Here is a 21,707-nt window from a genome sequence, read left to right on the forward strand (position 1 = left end):
TTTGGTGGAGGGAAGCCTTTACTAGTTTGTCATCTTGTCAGAACCTTGAAGCATAAAATTGTTTTGAAATACAATTTGAGAAGCAAATATTTCAGACTTTGAGGGGCTATTAAACTTACCTACACTATCTTTTTATAATATGTAATTTCTGACATTTTCCAGACTCTGTAAATAATACCTAACTGCAAGAGGAAGCACATTACATTTTTGGACAATTTAATAAGAAGAAAAAGTTTCCTTATATTAAAATTAGACACCTTTAAAAAAAGTGTATTCAGTATATCTATAAACTCACATAGATTAAACATACAAGTTATAGAATTATAACCAAAAGAGACATTAAAAATTACCGCTTCTAATTCTTCAGGTTTTCAAGCTTTGATAAGTAACTTATTGATCATATAAATATGACTTGTTTAATAGATTAGGTGCCATCTCAGACTGACAAGACATCAGGTGTTCCTCACTAATTCTAAGGGAACATTGGCTAGAGGAACTTCTTCATAATGTTAGGCAGCACCAAGGAAGATACGGCTGAAAATGAGACAAAATAAAAGTAAGTGGAAACATAAAAATTCAAGGTTTTTTAGCTGTAATTAGAGACCTTAGAGAAAACAATTGTAGAGCAGATCTTAATGAAAGCTGAGTCCATTAATAGATGATAATCACTCTCCAGAAGTGTTGGATCTTTAACTTTTCTTCTAATAGCCCTTTTTGGGAAAACTGAGTTTACAATATCAGCATTAAATAGTCTTAGGAAGCATCAATAGGATTAAAGGAATTAAAAAAATTCAGACTGAATGAAACAGTCTGTGGTTCATTATATTCTCCTTTTGTAGAGAATATAGGGCAATAACATAGGTGTAAGCCTCAACAAAGTGTATCCCTTTATACCAATGGTTCTTAAACTTTAGCATGCATTAGAGTCACCAGGAGAGTTTGTTAAAAAACAGATTGCGGGCTTCCCTGGTGGCGCAGTGGTTGAGAGTCCGCCTGCCAATGCAGGGGACAAGGGTTCGTGCCCCGGTCCGGGAAGATCCCACATGCCGCGGAGCGGCTGGGCCCGTGAGCCACAACTACTGAGCCTGTGCGTCTGGAGCCTTGCTCTGCAACGGGAGAGGCCGCGATAGTGAGAGGCCCGCACACCGCGATGAAGAGTGGCCCCCGCCCGCCACAACTAGAGAAAGCCCTCGCGCAGAAACGAAGACCCAACACAGGCAAAAATAAATAAATAAATTTAAAAAAAAAAAAAAAAAACAAAAAAAAAACAGATTGCTAGTCCCCACTCCAGTTCATAGATGACAGTGATGCTGCTTTTCTAGGGGCCAGTCTTTGAGAAACAGGATTCTCATAGGTAATTATTCTTAGGGTCATATATTACCTAGGTAATTACTCTTGGGATAATATATTTTGGGTGGTTAGAAAAATGTCTTCACATAAGGATCCAGGATTTTTGCAGCTTTTGGATTCATTGTCCTAGAGGGTCTCATGTGCATACAGACATCAGGAGACAAAGACCATGCAAACACTTGGTTCTTAACGAATGTCTTGTACTGGAAACGGCATATATCCCACATCTGATCACATTCTTTTGACCAAACGTAACTATAAAAGAATCTAGAAAATGGCAATGGAATTTCAGCTCCTAACACCAGAGATTCTGATTCAATATATCTGGAGAGGAAGGTTTGATCTTTAAAAGCTCTATTGATTAACTCTGATTGAGTTATTTGCTAAGTTTCAGAATTCTGGTTCCACCACTACTGTTCAACAAAGGAATATTGAGGGTCTATTACATGAAAGACACTGTGCCAGCCAGTGGGGACTATTAACTTTGATGGAAAGTTAAACATTATCCCTGTTTTGGGAGGGCTTCCAGCTTAATGAGAGAGAGAGATAAACACAGGACCCTTATGCCAGGTTAATTCTCTAGATGTGTATTGAAACTCTGTCTCTACTTCCTTACTTCCTGTTCACTCTTTAACCCATTTTAATTTGGCTTCCACTCCCACTAGTCCCATTGAAGTAGGTTTTATTAAAATAATGAACAATGTCCATGTTATCAAACATAGGACAAGGATATTTATCTGTCCTCAATTTTCTGAGTAGCATTTCATATATTTGGCCATTCCCAATTATTTGAAAAACTTTTCCTTTTTGCTTCTTTTAATGCTTTTCTTAGTTGATATTTCCCCTGGATCAATTGTTGTACCTTCTAATCCATCCTGGATTACTTTTCTTCTTCTAATTAAGACTGGATTGCCTCTGGGATTTGTTTGGGTCTCTCTTTTCTCCATTTTTGATATTTCCTTATATGATCATGTCCAGTCTTAGGTCTTTAATCCCCAAAGATATGTTGATGACTTTCAAATGTATGTGTCCTACTCAGACCTCTTTCTCTTAAACTTCATTTCCACATATTCATTTGCCAACCTAACATCTCCACTTCAATTTTAATAGGCATCTGAAACAGAACATATACAGCTTGTTTTTTTTTTTTTTACTTCAAAAGAGGAATACTACATACCATGTCATTGAGTGAAACTGTCCGAAGAGATGAATTAAGGATAGTTTGAAGGCATTCATTGTTGTCTCTTCTTTGAGCACATCTTATTCTGAAAGCAGAATATTTTTGGCTCAGGAATGGACTAAACTTTTAACATAGATACAGTTTATTAGTATAAGAACTCTAGATTTTGGAACCCAGAAGCTCTAGATTCAGTTCTAGCTCATTTATTTCTAGCTATGTGATTGGTAATTCACCTAACTCTTCTGATTCTCAGTCTCTTCACCTATTAAATGAGGATGAAGGGAGCTACCTAACAGGAACTTCAAAGTTTAGAAATATTGTTGCTCTTTTCTTACAAATAGAACTAACAGTGGCAAGCATACACAACTTTGGCCATTTTTGTAAGATTTACTGTAAGATTATCTAGCAAGTGATTACTAAAAATAGGACTTGAAAGTTGAATTTTCATAAGTTTTTGACTTACAGATAGTGAATGACTGTGATACAGATCTTGGTAGCTGAAAGAAATTGGGTATATTTTGCAACCATTACATCTAATAAATACCTGAAAATATTGCCATCCTTGTAAGGAAACTCATATCTCATTCACTGCTGTCTAGTCTACAGTTATAATAGAACCATTATTTTCTCACTGTTTTTAAGATATTTTATAGGGCAACCCCCTAGCATTATCTTTATGCAGCTCCCTAACATTAGTTGCTTATTCATTATATGAAATAACATAAAATAGGACATGTCAGAAAAATTTTTTCAGTAGATTTCTCTAAAATCTTTGGTTTTGCTTGTTAAAAGTGCTTATGTAATAAAGAAGATAAAATTTTTACAGGTGGGTTCAGAGATAATGAAACCATGAGGTATGAAATTTATATTAAGAGAGTGCCTTTTTGCTACCTGAAATATGCCACAGGATGCGTTCATTTTCTTTAGAAATGAAGACTATATCTTATAGTTCTGAAGTGCTTAATTTCAAATGACTTACCTAGTTAAGTTGACTCAGATTGGTAAAATGATTTTTTTAAAATATAGAAGCAGAGTGAATTTTTGTCTTAAGCATAAAATTAGAATTTTTACTGTGTAGAAAATGGGCTAAACTAAGTTATTTGTGTGCAAAGTATGTTTGAATATTTGAAGAGCATGCATAGCATTCACATTATATATATTTTTTCATACAGGTATTTCTTTCACCTGTGATTTTAGTTATAGTACCATATATCAGTTCTCACATTTTTTTTAATGGTAATTGAAGGTAGTAATAAAAGAATCTAGTGAATTGTTACAGGAGGAAAAAAAGTTGAATCTGTTCCATTTCTAAAAATATCTGCAAGTCTTTTCAGTGAATGTACTTTTCAAGAAGCTACCTTCTTATCTTTTTTTTTTTTTTAAATGTGCATCATTTCAGTTTGGGAAGAGCTTGAATTGCTCTGCTGTGTTAAAAAGTCTCTTTTCATAAACCAGTTATTTCTGTTCTTGTCATACCATTTAAGTTTGTAATAATGGGATATTGCTTCAATTAAATGTGTGATATGGGGAAAGGGACTAAAACACAGGATATAAAGCTCTGGATAATTTCACAGAGTCAATATAAAAATACGTAAAAATTAAAGAATTAAACTCATTTTCTAATTTTTTAATCTAATGGTAACATACACATAACAAACTTTACCATCTCTCCCATTATTAAGTATACAATTTGATAATATTAAATATATACATAATGTTGTGCTACCATCACCACCATCCATTTTCAAAACTCTTTTCATCTTGTAAAATGGAAACTCTGTACCCATTAAACAGTCACTCCCTATTCCCCTCTCCTTCCAGCCTCAGGACATAACCATTCTCCTATCTGTCTCCATGATTTTGACTACTTTAAGTACTTTGTATAAGTGGATTCATATAGTTTTTGTCTTATTATGACTGGCATATTTCATTTAGCATAATGTCTTCAAGGTTCATTCATGTTGTGGTGTATATCAGCTTTTTCTTCCTTCTTAAGAATGAAAAATATTCCATTGAATGTATTTACTACACTTTGCTTATCCATTCATCCATCAGTGAACACTTAGGTTGCTTGCATATGTTAGCTATTGAGAATCGTGCTGCTATGAGAATGGGTGTACAAATGTCTCTTCAAGACCCTTCTTTCAGTTTGGGGGAGTATATATACAGATGGAATTGCTGGTTCACATGATAATTCTATGTTTAATTTTTTGAGAACTGCCATGCTGTTTTTCAAAGCAGATGTACCATTTTACATTCCCACCAATGGTACTCAAGGGTTCCAATTTCTCTACATCTTGCCAACACTTGTTATTTTATGTTTGGTTTTTTTAGTAGCCATCTTAATGAGTATGAGGTGTTACCTCATTGTTTGATCTGCATTTTCCTAATGGTTAGTAATATTAAGGGTCTTTTCATGTACTTATTGACCACTTGTATATCTTCTTTGGGGAAGTGTCTGTTCAAGTTCTTTGCCCATTTTTGAATCCAGTTGTTCTTTTGTTGAGTTTTAGGAGTTCCCCATATATCTGGATATTAATCTCACATCAGAAACATGATTTACAAATACTTTCTCCTGAAGTGAATCTCTTGTAGACAGTATATACTTGGATCATGTTTTTTTATAGCTATTCTTCCAAACTCTGTCTTTTGATTAGAGTTTATTTCATTTACACTTAAAGTAATTACTGATAAAAAGGGAATTTTGTCATTTTGCTATTTGTTTTCCATATCTCTTATACCTTCATTATCTCTCATTTCCTGGATTACTGTTTTCTCTTTTGCTTAATTGGTTTTTTGGAGTGAAACATTTAAATTCCTTTCTCATTTCCATTTGTATATATTCTATAACTATTTCCTTTGTAGTAAGCATGGGGATTACATTTAACATTCTAAAGTTATAACATTCTAATTTGAGTTTATACCAATTTAACTTCAGTAACATACCAAAACTCTGTTCTTTACACCTTCATCCTCAGTCCATTCAGTTGCTGATGACACAAAATTATATCCATATACATTGTGTGCCCCAAAATATAAACTAATGATTATTTAAATGTATTAGTCTCTTAAATTAGGTGGAAAATAAAATATGCAATTACAAATCAAAGTTACAATCAATAATACTAGCTTTTAGATTAATAATTGTCTTTTAAATAAAATATCAGTGTCTTAAATCATGTAGAAAAAAATGGAGTTACCGTCATTATACTAAAACTGACTTTTATAATTGTCTAAGTATTTACCTTTACTGACATCTTTATTTCTTCATGTGGCTTCAGTTTACTAGCTAGTGTCCTTTTATTCCAACCTGCAGGACTCCCTTTAGCATTTCTTGCAGAGCAGGCCTAGTGATAATGAATAACCTCCACTTATATTTATCTGGTCATATCTTAACTTCTCCCGTAATTTCACCCACTGCCTTCTGACCTCCAAAATCTCTGAGAAATTTGCTGGTAATCGTATTGAGGATCCCTTGTATATGACAAGTGCCTTTTCTCTTGCAGCCTTGAGGATTCTCTCTTTGACTTTAGACAGTTTGATTATGATGTGTCTCAGTGTGGGTTTCTTTGAGTTCATCTTAGTTGAATGTTCATATACCAATCTTCTTGGGTATTTATATTAATGTCTTTCATCAAGTTTGGGAAATTTTCTGACATTATTTCTTCAAATATTCTTTCTGATCCTTTCTTTCTCTCTTCTCCTGAGATACTCACAGGCCTTTAAACTCTGTTCACTTTTCTTCAATCTTTTTTCTATCTGTCCTTCAGACTTAATAAATTTCCATTGTCCTCTCTTCAAGTTCACTGACTCTTTATTCTGCCTGCTCTTTAAATCTGTCTGGTAAATTTTTCATTTCCATTATGTACTTCTCAGTTCCAGAATTTCTTTTTAGGTTTTATTATTATACTTTCATTGTTATTCCATTTTGTTCATCCATTGTTTTCTTGACTTTCTCCACATCTTTTTCCAGTTTTTTGAATGTCTTTCAAGCAGCTGTTTAAAATCTTTGACTAAATATCTTGCCACCTCTTTTAAATGATAGTTTCTGTTGATTTTTTTTTTCTTTTAGATGGGCCATAGTTTCCTGTTTCTTGTATGCTATGTGATTCTTTTATTGAAAACTGGACATTTAAATATAATTATATGATAATTCTGGGAGTTAAATTCAGATTCTTCCCTTTCCTACCAGTTGGCTCCATTTTTATGTTGTTTTTGTTTTTATTTATTATTATCATTTTTATTGTTGTAAGCTGTCTCTGTGCCAGGGATCAACCTGCATTGTAAACCTAAGGTCTTTTCAGCTCTTTTCTGAGCCTGCATTTTTCTCTAGGCAATGACTTTTCATTTCCCTGTGTATGTAGTGCTTTTGAATGCCCTTGTCGGTAATGTCTGGCTCCCAAAAAGAGAAAAATGAATTGGGGTGGGGGAATGAAAGACTGCTGGCCCTCTTTTTAACCCCTCTGGCAGACACTTCAGCCAGAGAGGGAGGGGCTTGCAAAAGTGGAGGGAGGTGCAACAACAATGACTGCCAATATAAAATAAATTTTTTTTAAATTGAAAAATAAAAAAGTAAAAATTTCTAATTTTGACTGGACAAAAAATATGGCTGCTAGCCTCTTTTTCTATACCTCTAATATCAGAAGCAGCAATCAGTCATCAGAGCACAGATCCCTGAAATTTGGAGGACAGGGTCCATTTTGCCCACAAGCTGTATGCTAGGTGCTCCTGAAATGGCTTATAGCTGCCAGCTATATAACTGAGGGGTGGAGGATAGGTGACTGGTACTGTGGTAAGGCCTGACATTGACTGAAATTAACTGCAGTTCACACTCTAAGTCTTCCTCTGGAAGTTGCAATCCTTCAATATATTCTAGAGTTCCAAAATAGTTTTGTCAGATAGAATCTATCCCTCCAATTGTTGTCTTGGTAGGGAAACAGATTCCTGATGCTTCCTACTTCATCATCTGCCCAGAATTTCTGTAAATAGTGCCATTTTTATTAAGAAAAATCCAGATTATTGATCTTTCAATATCTAGTATTCTTTAAAAAGTACAAATAATTCTTATTAGAAGAACTGATTTGGAATCTCTATTCCCCAAAGACCAAATTTATATAAAAATATGTATAAGCTATTCAGAGAGGATCTATGTTACAGCATAAAATGATTGTTTTAAAGATTAGCCTCCTATTATGCTCCACATGGAAAAGTCAGATTATCTGTCCTTTAAGCAATGCTCATTTTCTTTTCTCCCACAGACTGTTGGAAAACATACAGCAAAGTCAGATGTTTGACTTTGCTGTCCTAGTCAGGCAGTTTAAATGTGCTTTGGGTTTCTGGGTAACTTTACAAGAATTCCAAATGAAATGTGAATTCAAATGTCATTAGAGAGTTAGGGTGAGAAAAAGGACTTGTGCTACAATGAAGAATCCCTTCATGAGTTTGACTTAGCTCACATTGTGATGGCATGTCACATTCTAACATAAATCCCTCCCCTGAAATGGTAGAGATAGTCATTGAAAATGTATATACTTGGTCTATGATTTGCCCTTCTCATTTTAAGTCACTCTATTATAATATATTGAGGGAAATTGAGGATTTAAAGGTATCTGCAATATAAAAATATTTCTTATATTGCAATATGCTTTCAAGTATTAACATAGAATCATTTAAATTATCTGTGTGGACTTTTATCTCCTTACAGTTATATCTTTCTATACGAATCATAAATAATTCTGTCTGTGATCTCAGCAGTATCCTCTTTGAACTTGATTATCTATATTTAAAACAAAATGATGCTTGTCTGTAAAGTAGATAACTATGGTGGGTGGATTGGGGGTTCATAGTATAATGTACGTTGAACTCTGAGAACAAAATGTTAAGTAAGCAGTAAACACTGGGAGATAATGAACCCGTTAGTTTCTATACCTGGTCACAGTTTTAATATTATAGACCTAGGTAAATTAGTAAAAGTCTTTAATATATAAAGTCAATGACTCTGGCATTGTTGTTCTATTAGGATCACTAGTCACTAAAATAGAAGCAATTCTAAGGTCTTAAAAAAATGAAAGGCTAGATAGAGATTTGTTCTGAACCCTGAATTTAATAATATATCAAAGTGCATATGTTATTGGAACTCACTTAATAGTATTCTAAAGTTAATGCAAAAATTGTCATTTAACATGTTTAGAAAATTTACTTCAACTGGGTTTGTTGTATATGGTAGATAATTATCCCAAAAGCAGATTTAAAGTTTGGGAAAAAATGTGTAAATTCCTGAGTTAAACTACTCTTTAAATGGTATAGTTTAATTTATTGGGATTAATATTGTACCTACAAAAGATATGTAAAAATATTATTGAAAAACTTTTGTAAACTGGGCCTAGTTAATAAAAATTTCTCAAACAAAAAGATTAAAACCTATTTGAGAGTTTTAATATACACATAAAATTTTTATAATTATGAAAATAAAAATATACATATCACTTGGTAATATAGAAATTTATTATAATAAATATATTGTCATATATTAAGCTTATAGATATCTTAGGGAATTTGCCTTGAAAGTGAGAGCTGTGCATTCTGCCATAGTCATTACTAGCTTTAGGTCTTGGGAAAGTTACTTGCCCTGAGCCTCATTTCCATCAAAGGGTTTTCATCAATACTAAATGATATAATGCCAGTGAACTACTTATTACAATGCTTATTACTAATAAATGTTAATTACTTTCATTATTATTTCAATTATTATAAACTTGAGAGTAACACAACATATTATCTATAATTCAGAATAATATTTGCTAATTGCCATGACTTTGGTATATATCCAGCACAACCTTTCAACAGTTAGAGTTATTATTTTGATTTACTTCCTTAGTCAGAGTGCTCATGAAGGGTTAGATAAGGTGAACTGAGGAAAGTATACCTCTGATTGAAAGGAAAAATAGAGTTCTAAAAACCCTACTTCCTGTCTACGAAGAAATTAATGTAGAACATATTCAGAAAATTTCTATTGAATGAGAAAAGACTGCTGGAAATACTCGTTATACAGAATTAATTCATGGAGGATATCTCAATGTAATTAATATTATCTAGGCAGATTTTATATATATATTCACACACACACTCAGACATGCATAAACACACACATATATATGCGATACCTTCATTTTAATAATATCCCCACTGAAAGAGTAGCTAGTCTGTATGCTCAGATGAAGATGCCAAATGATATAGAAAATGCTAAGTTCATTTGGTCACAATTCTGCTAAATTTTCCTGCTGTCTAGTAGTATTGAACTTGTTCAACCTTTTTTCTTCTTGTGAAGGGTGAAATAAAGGAGAAATCTGATTTTTATAGTATTTATAATGTCTTTATTACTCATCCTCCTTTTGAATTATTTGCACAGTTTACACTGGCATTAGTGGGAATATCATAAGTAGATCCAAAAACATTACAGTTCTCTTGATTTGGATACCTGTGCACAGTGAAACTAATGTGTATGCACAGTGCACTGTTAGAATTAAATTTAAAAACCTACTTCTGAATAGTAGCATCTAAAACAGTGAGGATATGTGATGACTTAACAATTCTGAATAGCTCTGCCAGACTGTAATTCTGCTGTGACCAATAAATTGTCTCAAAGCAGAGACTTGTGCCTTTTGAAAAAAATTTAACCTCCAAAGTGAAATTGCTGAAACTTCTAAGGCAAAAGACAATAAATTTTATGTGAAAACTCTTATGTTCAGGTTTTTACTATAATTCTTCAATTTTAAATACTTCATGGCGTATAGTAAATGAATTTGTTATGCTGATTACCAGACTAGTACTCATTATCAAATATATATGTATGTGTGTGTATATATATATATTCTCTAGTATTACTAGTTATTGAATATATATACCTAATATATTTAGTAGTACTAGTTATTGTCATACATATGTATACATGAATGACATAATGGATTATATATGTAATATATATATGCACATACATGGAGTATGTGCTTGAAATGAAAAAAAAAAAGCATTATATGGAAGAAATAGTTCCAAATTTGAAACCAGAAAACCTAAATTCTTACTCCACCCCTTCTAACTCTTGGCTGTGTAATTTTGGTTAAATTACTTAAAATCTTTTCACTAAAATTTCTGAAAAAATGAGAAAGTTTTTGTATACCATCCTTAAAATTTCTTTCAGCTATGAGTTATGAAATCCACAATTGCTCTTTCTGTTATCATTTTATAAAGGCATCTTAATTCTGCTATGGTATGATGCAAGATGTAATGGATTTCAGCTGTCCTGTCAGCAAATCATTTGTGAAGGAACAAAAGGGCTGGCTTTGATGATTATCTCTGTGTTGAGGGAAGGTTGACAGGGTGGATGAATGGATGGGTGCACGAATAGGTGGATGCATAAACGCGTAGAAGGAAAGAGGAAACGAGGAAAAAATGCACAGAGAGAGACCAAGAGAATCAACTCTGTTGCTTCAAAGAAAATTAAAGATTCAATGCATGTAGTACCATTGAAAAGTTTATTCTTTTTAAAACTATGTATCATAGAGAATTTATATATATTAGGCAAAATTAAATAAGTAAAGAGTTTGAACTCTGAGAATAAAAAAGACTAGTTATTTTGATTTTATTTGCAGCTCTGAAATCTGATCATATGTTTTTGGGCAATTGTTTTATATATGTCTTTTTAGATGATAAGGTTTTAAGCAGAAATTGATTGTGCAAGGGTAATGTTCATGTGTTGATAGTTTCTTGTTTTCAATTTTTAGAATTATTTATTTTAAAAGATATTTGGTATGTTAGTTATATAAAATGAGATATGCAGACCTCTCAGTAATTTTGTCAACTCTGTATGTGGAAAAATTCTTTTTGTTATAGAAGTGCTGGATCTGGTGGACCCCAGCTAGGTCCTTCCCTTGCCTTGTGTTGCTTGTGCCAATTGAATGAGACCGGGTTCGGCAAAGCAGAGCAGAAACTTTATGCCTTGATCAAGGAATGGAGAAGGGAGAGCTCTAAGACTCCTTCTTCTGGGGGAAGGGAAGTGGGAAACTTTTAAGGGTTAAGAGAGGGGTGTGCCATCAGAACCCGGGGAAAGTGGCAATAAGTTCCAGAAACAGCCAAAACATGCACAGTCCTGTGGGCTCTTTTGTGCAGGACACTAATTGTGCTAGCAAAGTGCAAGTCCTTCCTTTCAGAGGAGATCCTAGCATGGTAATGAAGGAAAGGCAACTTTCAGACATTTTGGGTCTCATCTGTACAGGTGCTGCCCTAGTGGTCAGGCTGGAACCAGTTCAGGGCAGTGGACTGTCACCATCTTGGACCTTTCTACTCAAGTTGATTCTGTGGTCTTGCTTATCTGGCTTCTGCCTTAGTTTTTGTTAAGCAAGCACACCTGTGGGCATAGACTAACAGACTGTGGTATGGAAAGAAAGAAAGTAGGTTAACCTCTGTACAGGTATGGGTCTCTTTCCGGTGACCCTTCAAGATGTGTATCCAAATCTTTCTCAATATTTTTATTTTATTATTATTTTTTTCTTTGCGGTACGTGGGCCTCTCACTGTTGTGACCTCTCCCGTTGCGGAGCAGAGGTTCCGGACGCGCAGGCTCAGCGGCCATGGCTCACGGGCCCAGCCGCTCCGCAGCATGTGGGATCTTCCCAGACTGGGGCACGAACCCGCGTCCCCTGCATCGGGAGGCGGACTCTCAACCACTGCGCCACCAGGGAAGCCCTTTCTCAATATTTTTAGAGGAAAATTCTGAGCTAGGTGAAGACATTTTCTTTCTTTCACTACCTTCCCAGCTAAACAATGTTTCCTCTACTTGCCTCTTATGTATAAGATAAAGATGAATTTAAATATTCAAACTAAAACTATAAGTATATGATTAATACTTTGCTGAATAATTTGGGAGTCATGATAATACCTGTGATAATAAATTCACATACAGGTACGTTTGCAATTCTACTTTTGTTCTAATTTAGAATTAGTTGTAACTTACATTTTTATTCCTATATTTGAATTTAGATATCCTATTTTACAAGATCATGCCTAACTAATATAAGGAAAGTTTAAACTATTCCTGTTTCTTGAGTATCTAATATATTCAGGCTCTGTTATAGACACTCTAACAAAAATAGTTTCTATGGCCCAGGAAATTATATTTTGCTAAGGAGACAAGGCATATATCCATGGTGGAGACAACACTGTGAATAAAGACATGAAGGTATAAAAGCTTAAAATGTTTTTGAGAGTTATGGATGTGATCAGGTTAGTAACTTCTTTATTTCTTTATTTATTCTTTAAAATTTATATTTTGGTTGTGTACGGTCTTCGTTGCTGCGCACAGGCTTTCTCTAGTTGCGGCAAGCGGGGGCTACACTTTGTTGCAGTGCACGGGCTTCTCATTGCGGTGGCTTCTCTTGTTGTGGAGCACAGGCTCTAGGTGTGCGGGCTTCAGTAGTTGCAGTGTGTGGGCTCAGTAGTTGTGGCTTGTGGGCTCTAGAGCATAGGCTCAGTAGTTATGGCTCACAGGCTTAGTTGTTCTGCAGCACGTGGGATCTTCCCGGACCAGGGATCGAACCCATGTCCCCTGCATTGGCAGGTGGATTCTTAATCACTGCACCACCAGGGAAGTCCCAGGTTAGTAACTTCCTACAAATGTTTGTTTTTAACAGGCATATTTGCAAATGCAAATTTTTAGAAAATGATTTTATTAACTTGTACATATGACCCTTTACAATAGTTAAAAAATTAAGACTTCAACATGTTTTTAATACCACTATAAACTATAATTACTTCCTTTCTAAGACATAACTAGACAAGGATGATATATTTTGTATTTAAAAACTTGTATGTAGTGCTCCCTTCAGCAGCACATATACTAAAATTGGAACGATACAGAGAAGATTAGCATGGCCCCTGTGCAAGGATGACACGCAAATTCGTGAAGCGTTCCATATTTTTCAACAAACACGTGAAAGAATGCTCAACATCATTAATCATTAGAGAAATGCAACTCAAAACTACAATGAGCTATCATCTCACAGCAGTCAGAATAGCCATCATCAAAAAATCTACAAACAATAAATGCGGAAGAGGGTGTGGAGAAAAGGGAACCCTCTTGCACTGTTGGTGGGAATATAAATTGATACAGCCACTATGGAGAACAGTATGGAGGTTCCTTAAAAAAGTAAAAATAGAACTACCATACGACCCAGCAATCCCACTACTGGGCATATACCCTGAGAAAACCATAATTCAAAAAGAGTCATGTACCACAATGTTCATTGCAGCTCTATTTACAAGAGCCAGGACATGGAAGAAACCTAAGTGTCCATCAACAGATGAATGGATAAAGAAGATGTGGCACATATATACAAGGGAATATTACTCAGCCATAAAAAGAAATGAAATTGAGTTATTTGTAGTGAGGTGGATGGACCTAGAATCTGTCATACAGAGTGAAGTAAGTCAGAAAGCGAAAAACAAATACCGTATGCTAACACATATATATGGAATCAAAAAAAAAAATGGTCATGAAGAACCTCGGGGCAAGAAGGGAATAAAGACACAGACCTACTAGAGAATAGACTTGAGGATACGGGAAGGGGGAAGGGTAAGCTGGGGCGAAGTGAGAGAGTGGCATGGACACATATACACTACCAAATGTAAAATAGATAGCTAGTGGGAAGCAGCTGCATAGCACAGGGAGATCAGCTCAGTGCTTTGTGACCACCTAGAGGGGTGTGATACGGAGGGTGGGAGGGAGGGAGATGCAAGAGGGAAAAGATATGGGGATAAATGTATATGTATAACTGATTCACCTTGTTATAAAGCAGAAACTAACACACCATTGTAAAGCAATTATACTCCAATAAAGATGTTAAAAAAGAACAACAAAAAACAAACTTGTATGTAGACTCACCTGAATATGTCATTCTCTTTGTGTCAGGATAAGTGAAGCCTTTTTTCCCTCCCATGGATGGAGCAGATCATCAGTCCCAAATAATGGAAATGAATAATTAAAAATTGGTCTAACGGGAATATTTAGGAGGTGTTTGTTCTCTGCCTGTTGCTTGGTTATTCTTCCTTCCAGTTTGGCCAACGCAAAGTGTAAATAGAGTATAATTTGTTGATCAGACACTGTGTGTGTGTGTGTGTGTGTGTGTGTGTGTGTGTGTGTGTAAGTGGTGGAAGAATTATTTCATCTTGACAATAAGTTGGATCTGGTTTTCACCTCCAGGTTATAAAATAAAACTGACAGTTAAAATGTGCTAATAAAAATAGCTGGGAAAGAAATAGATGCTGTGCCATCATGTAAGCTATATAGCTATGTATGTTGCATTTGAGAAACTTTAGTTTCAAAAAATAAATCTAGGATATTTGAAGTTAAATTAGACTGCTAATATGTGTGTGTATTAATACAAAGGATAAAGAGATGACATTGCAATACTATTGGAAGTGCATGACATAAGAAAGAACTGTCTTTCCTGAGATTCTTCATGTGGAACTTACGAGGTTTTCAGAATACTTGTGTTTGATACAAAATGCTTCATTTAACAGTACTTCTGTGGTAAAAAGCCAAATTTAAGATGAGGGTTTATAGCTGAAGGAAAAAGTAAATAAATAAATAAGTGTATTTGGAATGTTGGCTAGGATTTCCTGTTCTTTGGTTATGCTGCCTGTGTTCAGTAAGATGAATCATTTCTTTTGTGTACTTCTTTGCTGTTTGCAGAAAGATGAACTGCTTTTTTTGTGCATTTGCTTTCAGTATGTCTTAATTCAGCACAGAATTGACTAATTTCTTATCATTTTGGCAGGTTTCTGCCATTTATTAAGCCAGGTTTAATGTTTAAAGCAATTTTAAGTGTTCTGTCAGGTAATAGTAAAATGCTTCCATTAAAAATGCATTAGCAATACTCAGCAGAAGTCAGTAACATCACCTGCTATAAAAAAAGTTTGATTAGAAACTTTTCTAAAAGACCCATTTAGAATCCATGACAAGCAGAAACATCTCTATATAAATATACATCACTTCTTTGAGAATAGACATTTAGATTATCTGGTTTAAAACAAATTGGTTATTTCAGCTCCAATTACAGCACATTTATATCACACTTCCTAAAAAGCTGCTAAAGAAATTTTTATATCCCAGTCTGATAATATTAGATTTCAGTGTAAGGATTAACTTAGATTCTTATAAATATTATCACAAATTAAAATGAGTCTTCATGGATGTGAATTAAAATTATCAAGATAAGTCTAAAATTTATTGCCTAAATATTAGTTTATAAAGTATATTTCTAATTCAGAGGTGACAGGATAGGTCAGAAATTAATGTCTATTACATATGTTGATTACATCAATAAAATATTAATAGTCTGGGTATTAGCTATATAATAGTGTAATTAAGAAATAATTTATGTATCAATTAAAAAAATTTCTTCACCCTTTTCTCATGTTCTTAGCCATGGCAGGTATTCAAATACATAGGAAATGTAAAGGAAGGATTTAAAAAGGCTGGTCAAAGTAGTCAATGAATCCATGCAAACACAGAAGAGCAGTGGTAAGAGAAAGCCAAGCTGTCACAGTAAGCCTATTAGACACTCTGCCTTCTCTAGCAAAAAGTAATCCTTTCTTGCTTTCCCATGGTGAAGCCACATAGGGTGGAGAGGTCAAAAGTAACTTGCCACACTTGTCAGAAATGGACATAGATTCATCCTTGCTTTATCATGAATTGACTCTAATAATGCATGTTTAATATCATAATTATCTTTCGCTAGAAGACTTGGGGCTTCAGCTACAGAATTATTAAATCAACAGAATTGATAGATGTAAAGTGTGTCTGCTTCTGTTTATACATATATGTGTATTTGTGTGTATGTGTAAACATATATATGCATATTTGTGCCTGCATGTATAGTGTGTTTATCTTTTCATATGTGTGTATAATACCTTTATTATATTTATATGTGGAAAAAAGTCATTTTTATATACACATAATTTTATTTTTTCACACACTGTAATGAATATAGTCAAGAAATATATATTATGTGTATATGAATGTGTATGTGGATATGTACATATATAGTTATTCCTTTATCATGTTATTGACCCTGAGGTATGTGTCTCTTTTTGTCAACAGGGTCTTCATTAGGTTTATTCAAAAATACAAAAAGTACATTGTCCCAATTATTTATGATTAAAAAGTAAATAATTAAAAAATGCGTGCTTGCTTAGAACTGGAAGAGTCAGAATGAATGCAAATAAAGTATGCATGGCCAGATAGGAAAGAAACTCCAGATATGCTGTAAAGTCAGAATCCCTGTTAGAACACTTTTATGTCTTTTGGGTGTAATCCTGGAAGGCAGTATCCCATAGTGATGTAAAGCAAGGACGTTGGAGTAAGGAGGCAAAAGCTCTGGCCCTTATTGTGGAACCTTAGGCATATTTCTTGCATGGAATCCTAATTTTTAAAACTGTATGTGTGTGTAGTAGTGTACATATCACCTAGTTATTTTAAGGATTAAATTAAATACTGTAATATGAAGAAAATAATAGAACATGTTAAGCTTTGTTTGGATTATATTACAGTATTTAAAAAAAGAAAACACTAGCATGTATTGAGACATATTTAGTTACCACAATTTACTTATATTTCGCAGGCATAGTATCATTTAATACAGTTAATAATCCTTACAGATGGATATTATTTTTAGTATTAGATATTACAGATGATGAATGTGGAGTTTAGAATTTGAATTCCTTGTTCAAGGTCATATACTTAACAAATGTCAGAGTCAGGATTTGAAATCAGTTTACTCTTAGAACTGGGATGTTTAATCAATACACTGACAAACACACAGTCAAACAAAAGTTAGCCACAACTCTTATCATCATCATCATCATTATTACATATGAAGGAAAAATGCCATAATTGGGGCTTCCCTGGTGGCGCAGTGGTTGAGAGTCCGCCTGCCGATGCAGCGGACGCGGGTTCGTGCCCCGGTCCGGGAGGATCCCTACATGCCGCGGAGCAGCTGGGCCCGTTAGCCATGGCCGCTGAGCCTGCGCGTCCGGAGCCTGTGCTCCGCAACGGGAGAGGCCACAACAGTGAGAGGCCCGCATACCGCAAAAAAAAAATGCCATAATTATTCACTAGAACTTATGTTAGTTCTTCAGGAAATATGTCTCCATTACTTCTGTTCAGAGATTTGTATGTCTCTAAATTTTTAATAAGTATTATGGAATTTACTATTGTAAAAGATACTGAAACTCTTGTTCAAAAAAAAAAAAAGAAAGAAAGGAAAGAAGGAAGGAAATAGAAAGAGAAAAAGTAAATTAAGATCATTGTAGAAATTTGATTCTTATTTATGAATGGACTTAGAAAATTTCCTGATTTTTCTCCTATTATTCAGAAAAAAAAATTCTACAAGTTATGAATTCTTAAAGATCTTATGACATGAGACATTCAGTGTATTTAACCACTTTGTCCTGCAAAGGCTTTTTGTATTTATTATAATGTCTTCCCGATACTCTTCCAGCAAAACACTTTGATGTACTATTCATCATTTCCATTTGGGAGAACTAACTACATTCCTGCTTAGCTCTCACACTGCTTTCAGTACAATGTGTTTCAGTAATAAAGTGCATGCTTTAAGTGAAAGTATACGTTTTTCAATTCATAAGTCTCTTTGGCATAATTCCGGAGGGCATGACAGAATATTTATGTTATTGTTTAATGGCGATACTCACTTCTTTCTAGGAGCAATTTTTGATGAATCTGCCAAAAAGGATGATGAGGTGTTTCGCACAGCAGTTGGCGACCTCAACCAGAATGAGGAGATCTTACAGACTGAGAAAATCACATTTTCGGTGACATTTGTTGATGGCAACAACCCTTTTCAAGCAGTTCAAGAAGGTAAGGTCCATCAGCACTCCACTTTTTATTTTGTTTGTTTCTTTGGTTCAATCCAAATGACAATGAAATTAAAAATTTTAAATGCCATTAAACGTGGGCATCATTTTTGCATCTTTGCTGCATTGCTTTTCTTTTAGAGTATTTGGTAAATTTTAATCCTGTATTCCACTTCTGAAAGGGCAGAGTGTGGAAAGTTATTGTTTAATTGAAATATAGTATGAAAATGGTCATAAATATTTATCATAAAAACTTTACAACATTTTATGACTTCAGTGTAAATGAAGCATTCCTTAAAAATACGACTTTCTATCTGAATTTTTACTTTTGTCTTCTTTGAGATAAGATAAGAAAGGAATTTTTGTACTTACTTAAATTTACTTAAAATAAATTTAAGTAAATTTATTTACTTCCTTCTTTGAGAAGGAAGTTTTCTTTCTCAAAAGTTTTCCTTTTGAGAAGGAAAACTTTCAGACACTACCTACAAATCAAAGATTTTGTTCTGGGATCCTAACATACTGACCTAGGCTATAAATTTTTTACTCTCTACAATGTGCCAAATATTAAAGCACTTTTCTCCATTCTCTCTGTATACTTGAGTGAATTAAAATTTTTCATTAGGTATAAAGTCATACAAATACAAATTATTTTTATTATACTGGAAAGATCATTTATATGAACAAAGGTTTTGATTGAAAGATCATACACTAATAAAATTCTAGTTTTGATGCTATTATTCTAATGAAATATTTAGCCTTTTGATGGGCAAAGTAATCATTGTCCATGAAAGTATTTGTGGTTAATCTGTTTTATATTTTATTGTGATAATATTTAGACTAAAGATACTAATACAAAATTAATTTAGTTAAATGAAACATTTCTTTTATTAAAAACTTAAAGAGGATTTGGCAGAAGAAAATATGGACAAGATATTAAATGGAGTAAAGTTTGGCAGGAAACTTTTTAAAGAAAAGTATTGAAGGGGTAAGGAAGATAAATGTTTTTAATTTAATGTATCTGCATGATATATAGGTAACCTTTTTTGGAATGTGTTTTTGATCAGTGGCATGGCTACTATCAAAGCTTATTTATGCTTATTTCTGTCAGTAAGGGAATGGTTAGAATGATTAGTGGTCTAATGGATTTTCCTTCTTATTAATTTGATGGAGTGAAAAAATATTACTTTAATAAAATGAACAGAAATGTTTTAAGTAAAAGTTGTTTTGCAATAAAATAGGTTGTTCATATTAATATGATGGAATTTTAATTTTAATAAGTAAACACCAATTTAAAAAATCAGATTAATAGAAGCACCCAGTTATTTTCTTACATTTTAAATCAGAATTATCCTGGGAACTTGTAACTTTAAATCATGGTTATGTTGATAAATTTTCTATAGAAATGTTTAAAAGCTGTCTAAATTAATGTTAGAATTCATAAAGCAGTCTGCAAAAATAATAAAGTAGAAATTGTGGAAAATACCCAATAATGTAAAAGAATATATGCACTAAGAAGTATATATTATTCTTTAAAAGAAGTATCTATGACATTTCTTTCTCAACTATTAGTTTTATTGACTGGAATGAGAGCAGGAAAAAATTAGGACTGACTTACTTTTGTGACTGTCTTCTTATTAACTACATATTAAGAATTGTAAATTAACTTTGAAGACGTGCTAAAATATTCATGCTTTTAAAAAATCCACTTTGACTGAAAAAATGTGGATAAAGCAATGAAAAAAATACAATGAGCAGAAGGGAATTAGAAAGACTGAATAAATATGCCCCTCACACCTTTTTAGAGACTACAATTTGAAAAACAAAGACAATTTTTAAAGTACCACAGTTAATCTGTTTACATATTGCTTTGTGTAGCCATTCTGCTGCCAACTAAATTCTGGAAACAAAAATATCTCTCAAAAGAACTATTGTGACTTGAAAGAATTTGTGGACTGAAAGAAAATTGAGAGAGTAAATAAGTTTTAAGTTTCCAAGATAGAGACAGCTAGATATTTGTCAAGAAAGAATGAAGAGCTTGACAGTTTGCCTGATGGGTTTTGAAACTAACAGGATGTTCTGGACCAGATATTTTGATGGTCTGCTCTGGCTAATGAACCTGAAATAAGTTCTAGGAAACTCTGGAGCTAATTTGTTTCTCCATTCAATATCAAGAAAGATCTCAGCTAATTTTAGAAATAAAAATAATTCTTTCTAGAGCTCTTATTGTAATTGATTAGTTTGCAAAAATAAGGGAAAATATTCAACTGAAAGAGAACAAAAAAGTATTCCGGAATATTTTCTTAAATGTTTTGAGGAAGTATTTTAGAAGAAAACTTCAACTGAACCATCAAAGATGGCCAACTTTTCTATCATCATATCTTGGCTGCAATACCATTAAAATCTATAATAGAGGTCCTTAAATCAGCTTATTTGTTTTTTACATTCTAAAGATAGACACGAGATTCAGTGATATCATTATTACCGATTGTTTATGCGTTGGCATTCCTGATGAACATCTAAAAATTCGTGGTTTTGAGCATGGTTTTGCTGTGATATATACTATTTATGTTCGTGGGTTTTAGATGGCATGGATAAGTAGAAAAATACCAATCTAGTTGATCAGCAGCAGTTGAATTGTACAATCCACTCAGTTCGTTCATCCTTGGTTTTCCTCATCTATAAATAGTGAAGAAATTAGAACATAAATGATGTATTTTTAAGGTGAATTTCATCTCTATAGATGAGATGTTGCACAAATCTTTAGAACAAATTTCCAGATTTAGATTCTTAAAGGATTATAGAAATTATAATTATTCAGTTTCTCTTTAGAGGAGTCTTCACATTGCTGAAATTGCCTCCTAGTTTTTTCTGTGGCTGACTTCAAAATTGATTAAAGGATATTTGGTAGTTGTCCTTTGTTCTGCTACCTCATCCAACTATTGACAGCAACCCAAAGAACTCATTACTATCACCGAAATCCAGAAAGGGTCTTTTGCAGGTTCAGTTGACCTGGACCAAAGCAGCTGTTGCTAGATTTCTCTCCTTACATCTCTTTTGTAGATTGTTTCCTCTGTGGGACCTATATACTGGGTATAACACAGATACACAAATGGCTGGTGTGAAAGGCACTTCTGTCTCTACTGAAAGCAGTAGCAATTGCTTATATTGTTAGCTCTTAACTGAGACCAGCACCACTATGGGCCACGAAAGGTGGGGATTTATATGAAAATAAGGTCAGGGAATGTAAGGAG

At 33.7% G+C, this 21,707-nt stretch overlaps 1 protein-coding gene across 3 annotated transcripts in view; it reads left to right on the forward strand.

Annotated features, from left to right (window-relative positions):
- Nucleotides 1-21,707, forward strand: part of GRID2 (glutamate ionotropic receptor delta type subunit 2) — a gene marked incomplete at its 3' end in the record, with an annotated part of 1,358,095 nt that overhangs the window by 244,481 nt on the left and 1,091,907 nt on the right. For all 3 annotated transcript variants that reach the window (XM_081252684.1, XM_081252683.1, XM_081252685.1), the window contains exon 2: nt 18,305-18,460. In XM_081252684.1, the coding sequence (XP_081108810.1) occupies nt 18,305-18,460 (156 nt within the window). The remainder of the gene's footprint in view (nt 1-18,304; nt 18,461-21,707) is intronic.

Source organism: Mesoplodon bidens (genome assembly GCF_964165515.1).
Source record: "Mesoplodon bidens genome assembly, chromosome: 1".
Lineage (NCBI taxonomy): Eukaryota > Metazoa > Chordata > Mammalia > Artiodactyla > Ziphiidae > Mesoplodon > Mesoplodon bidens.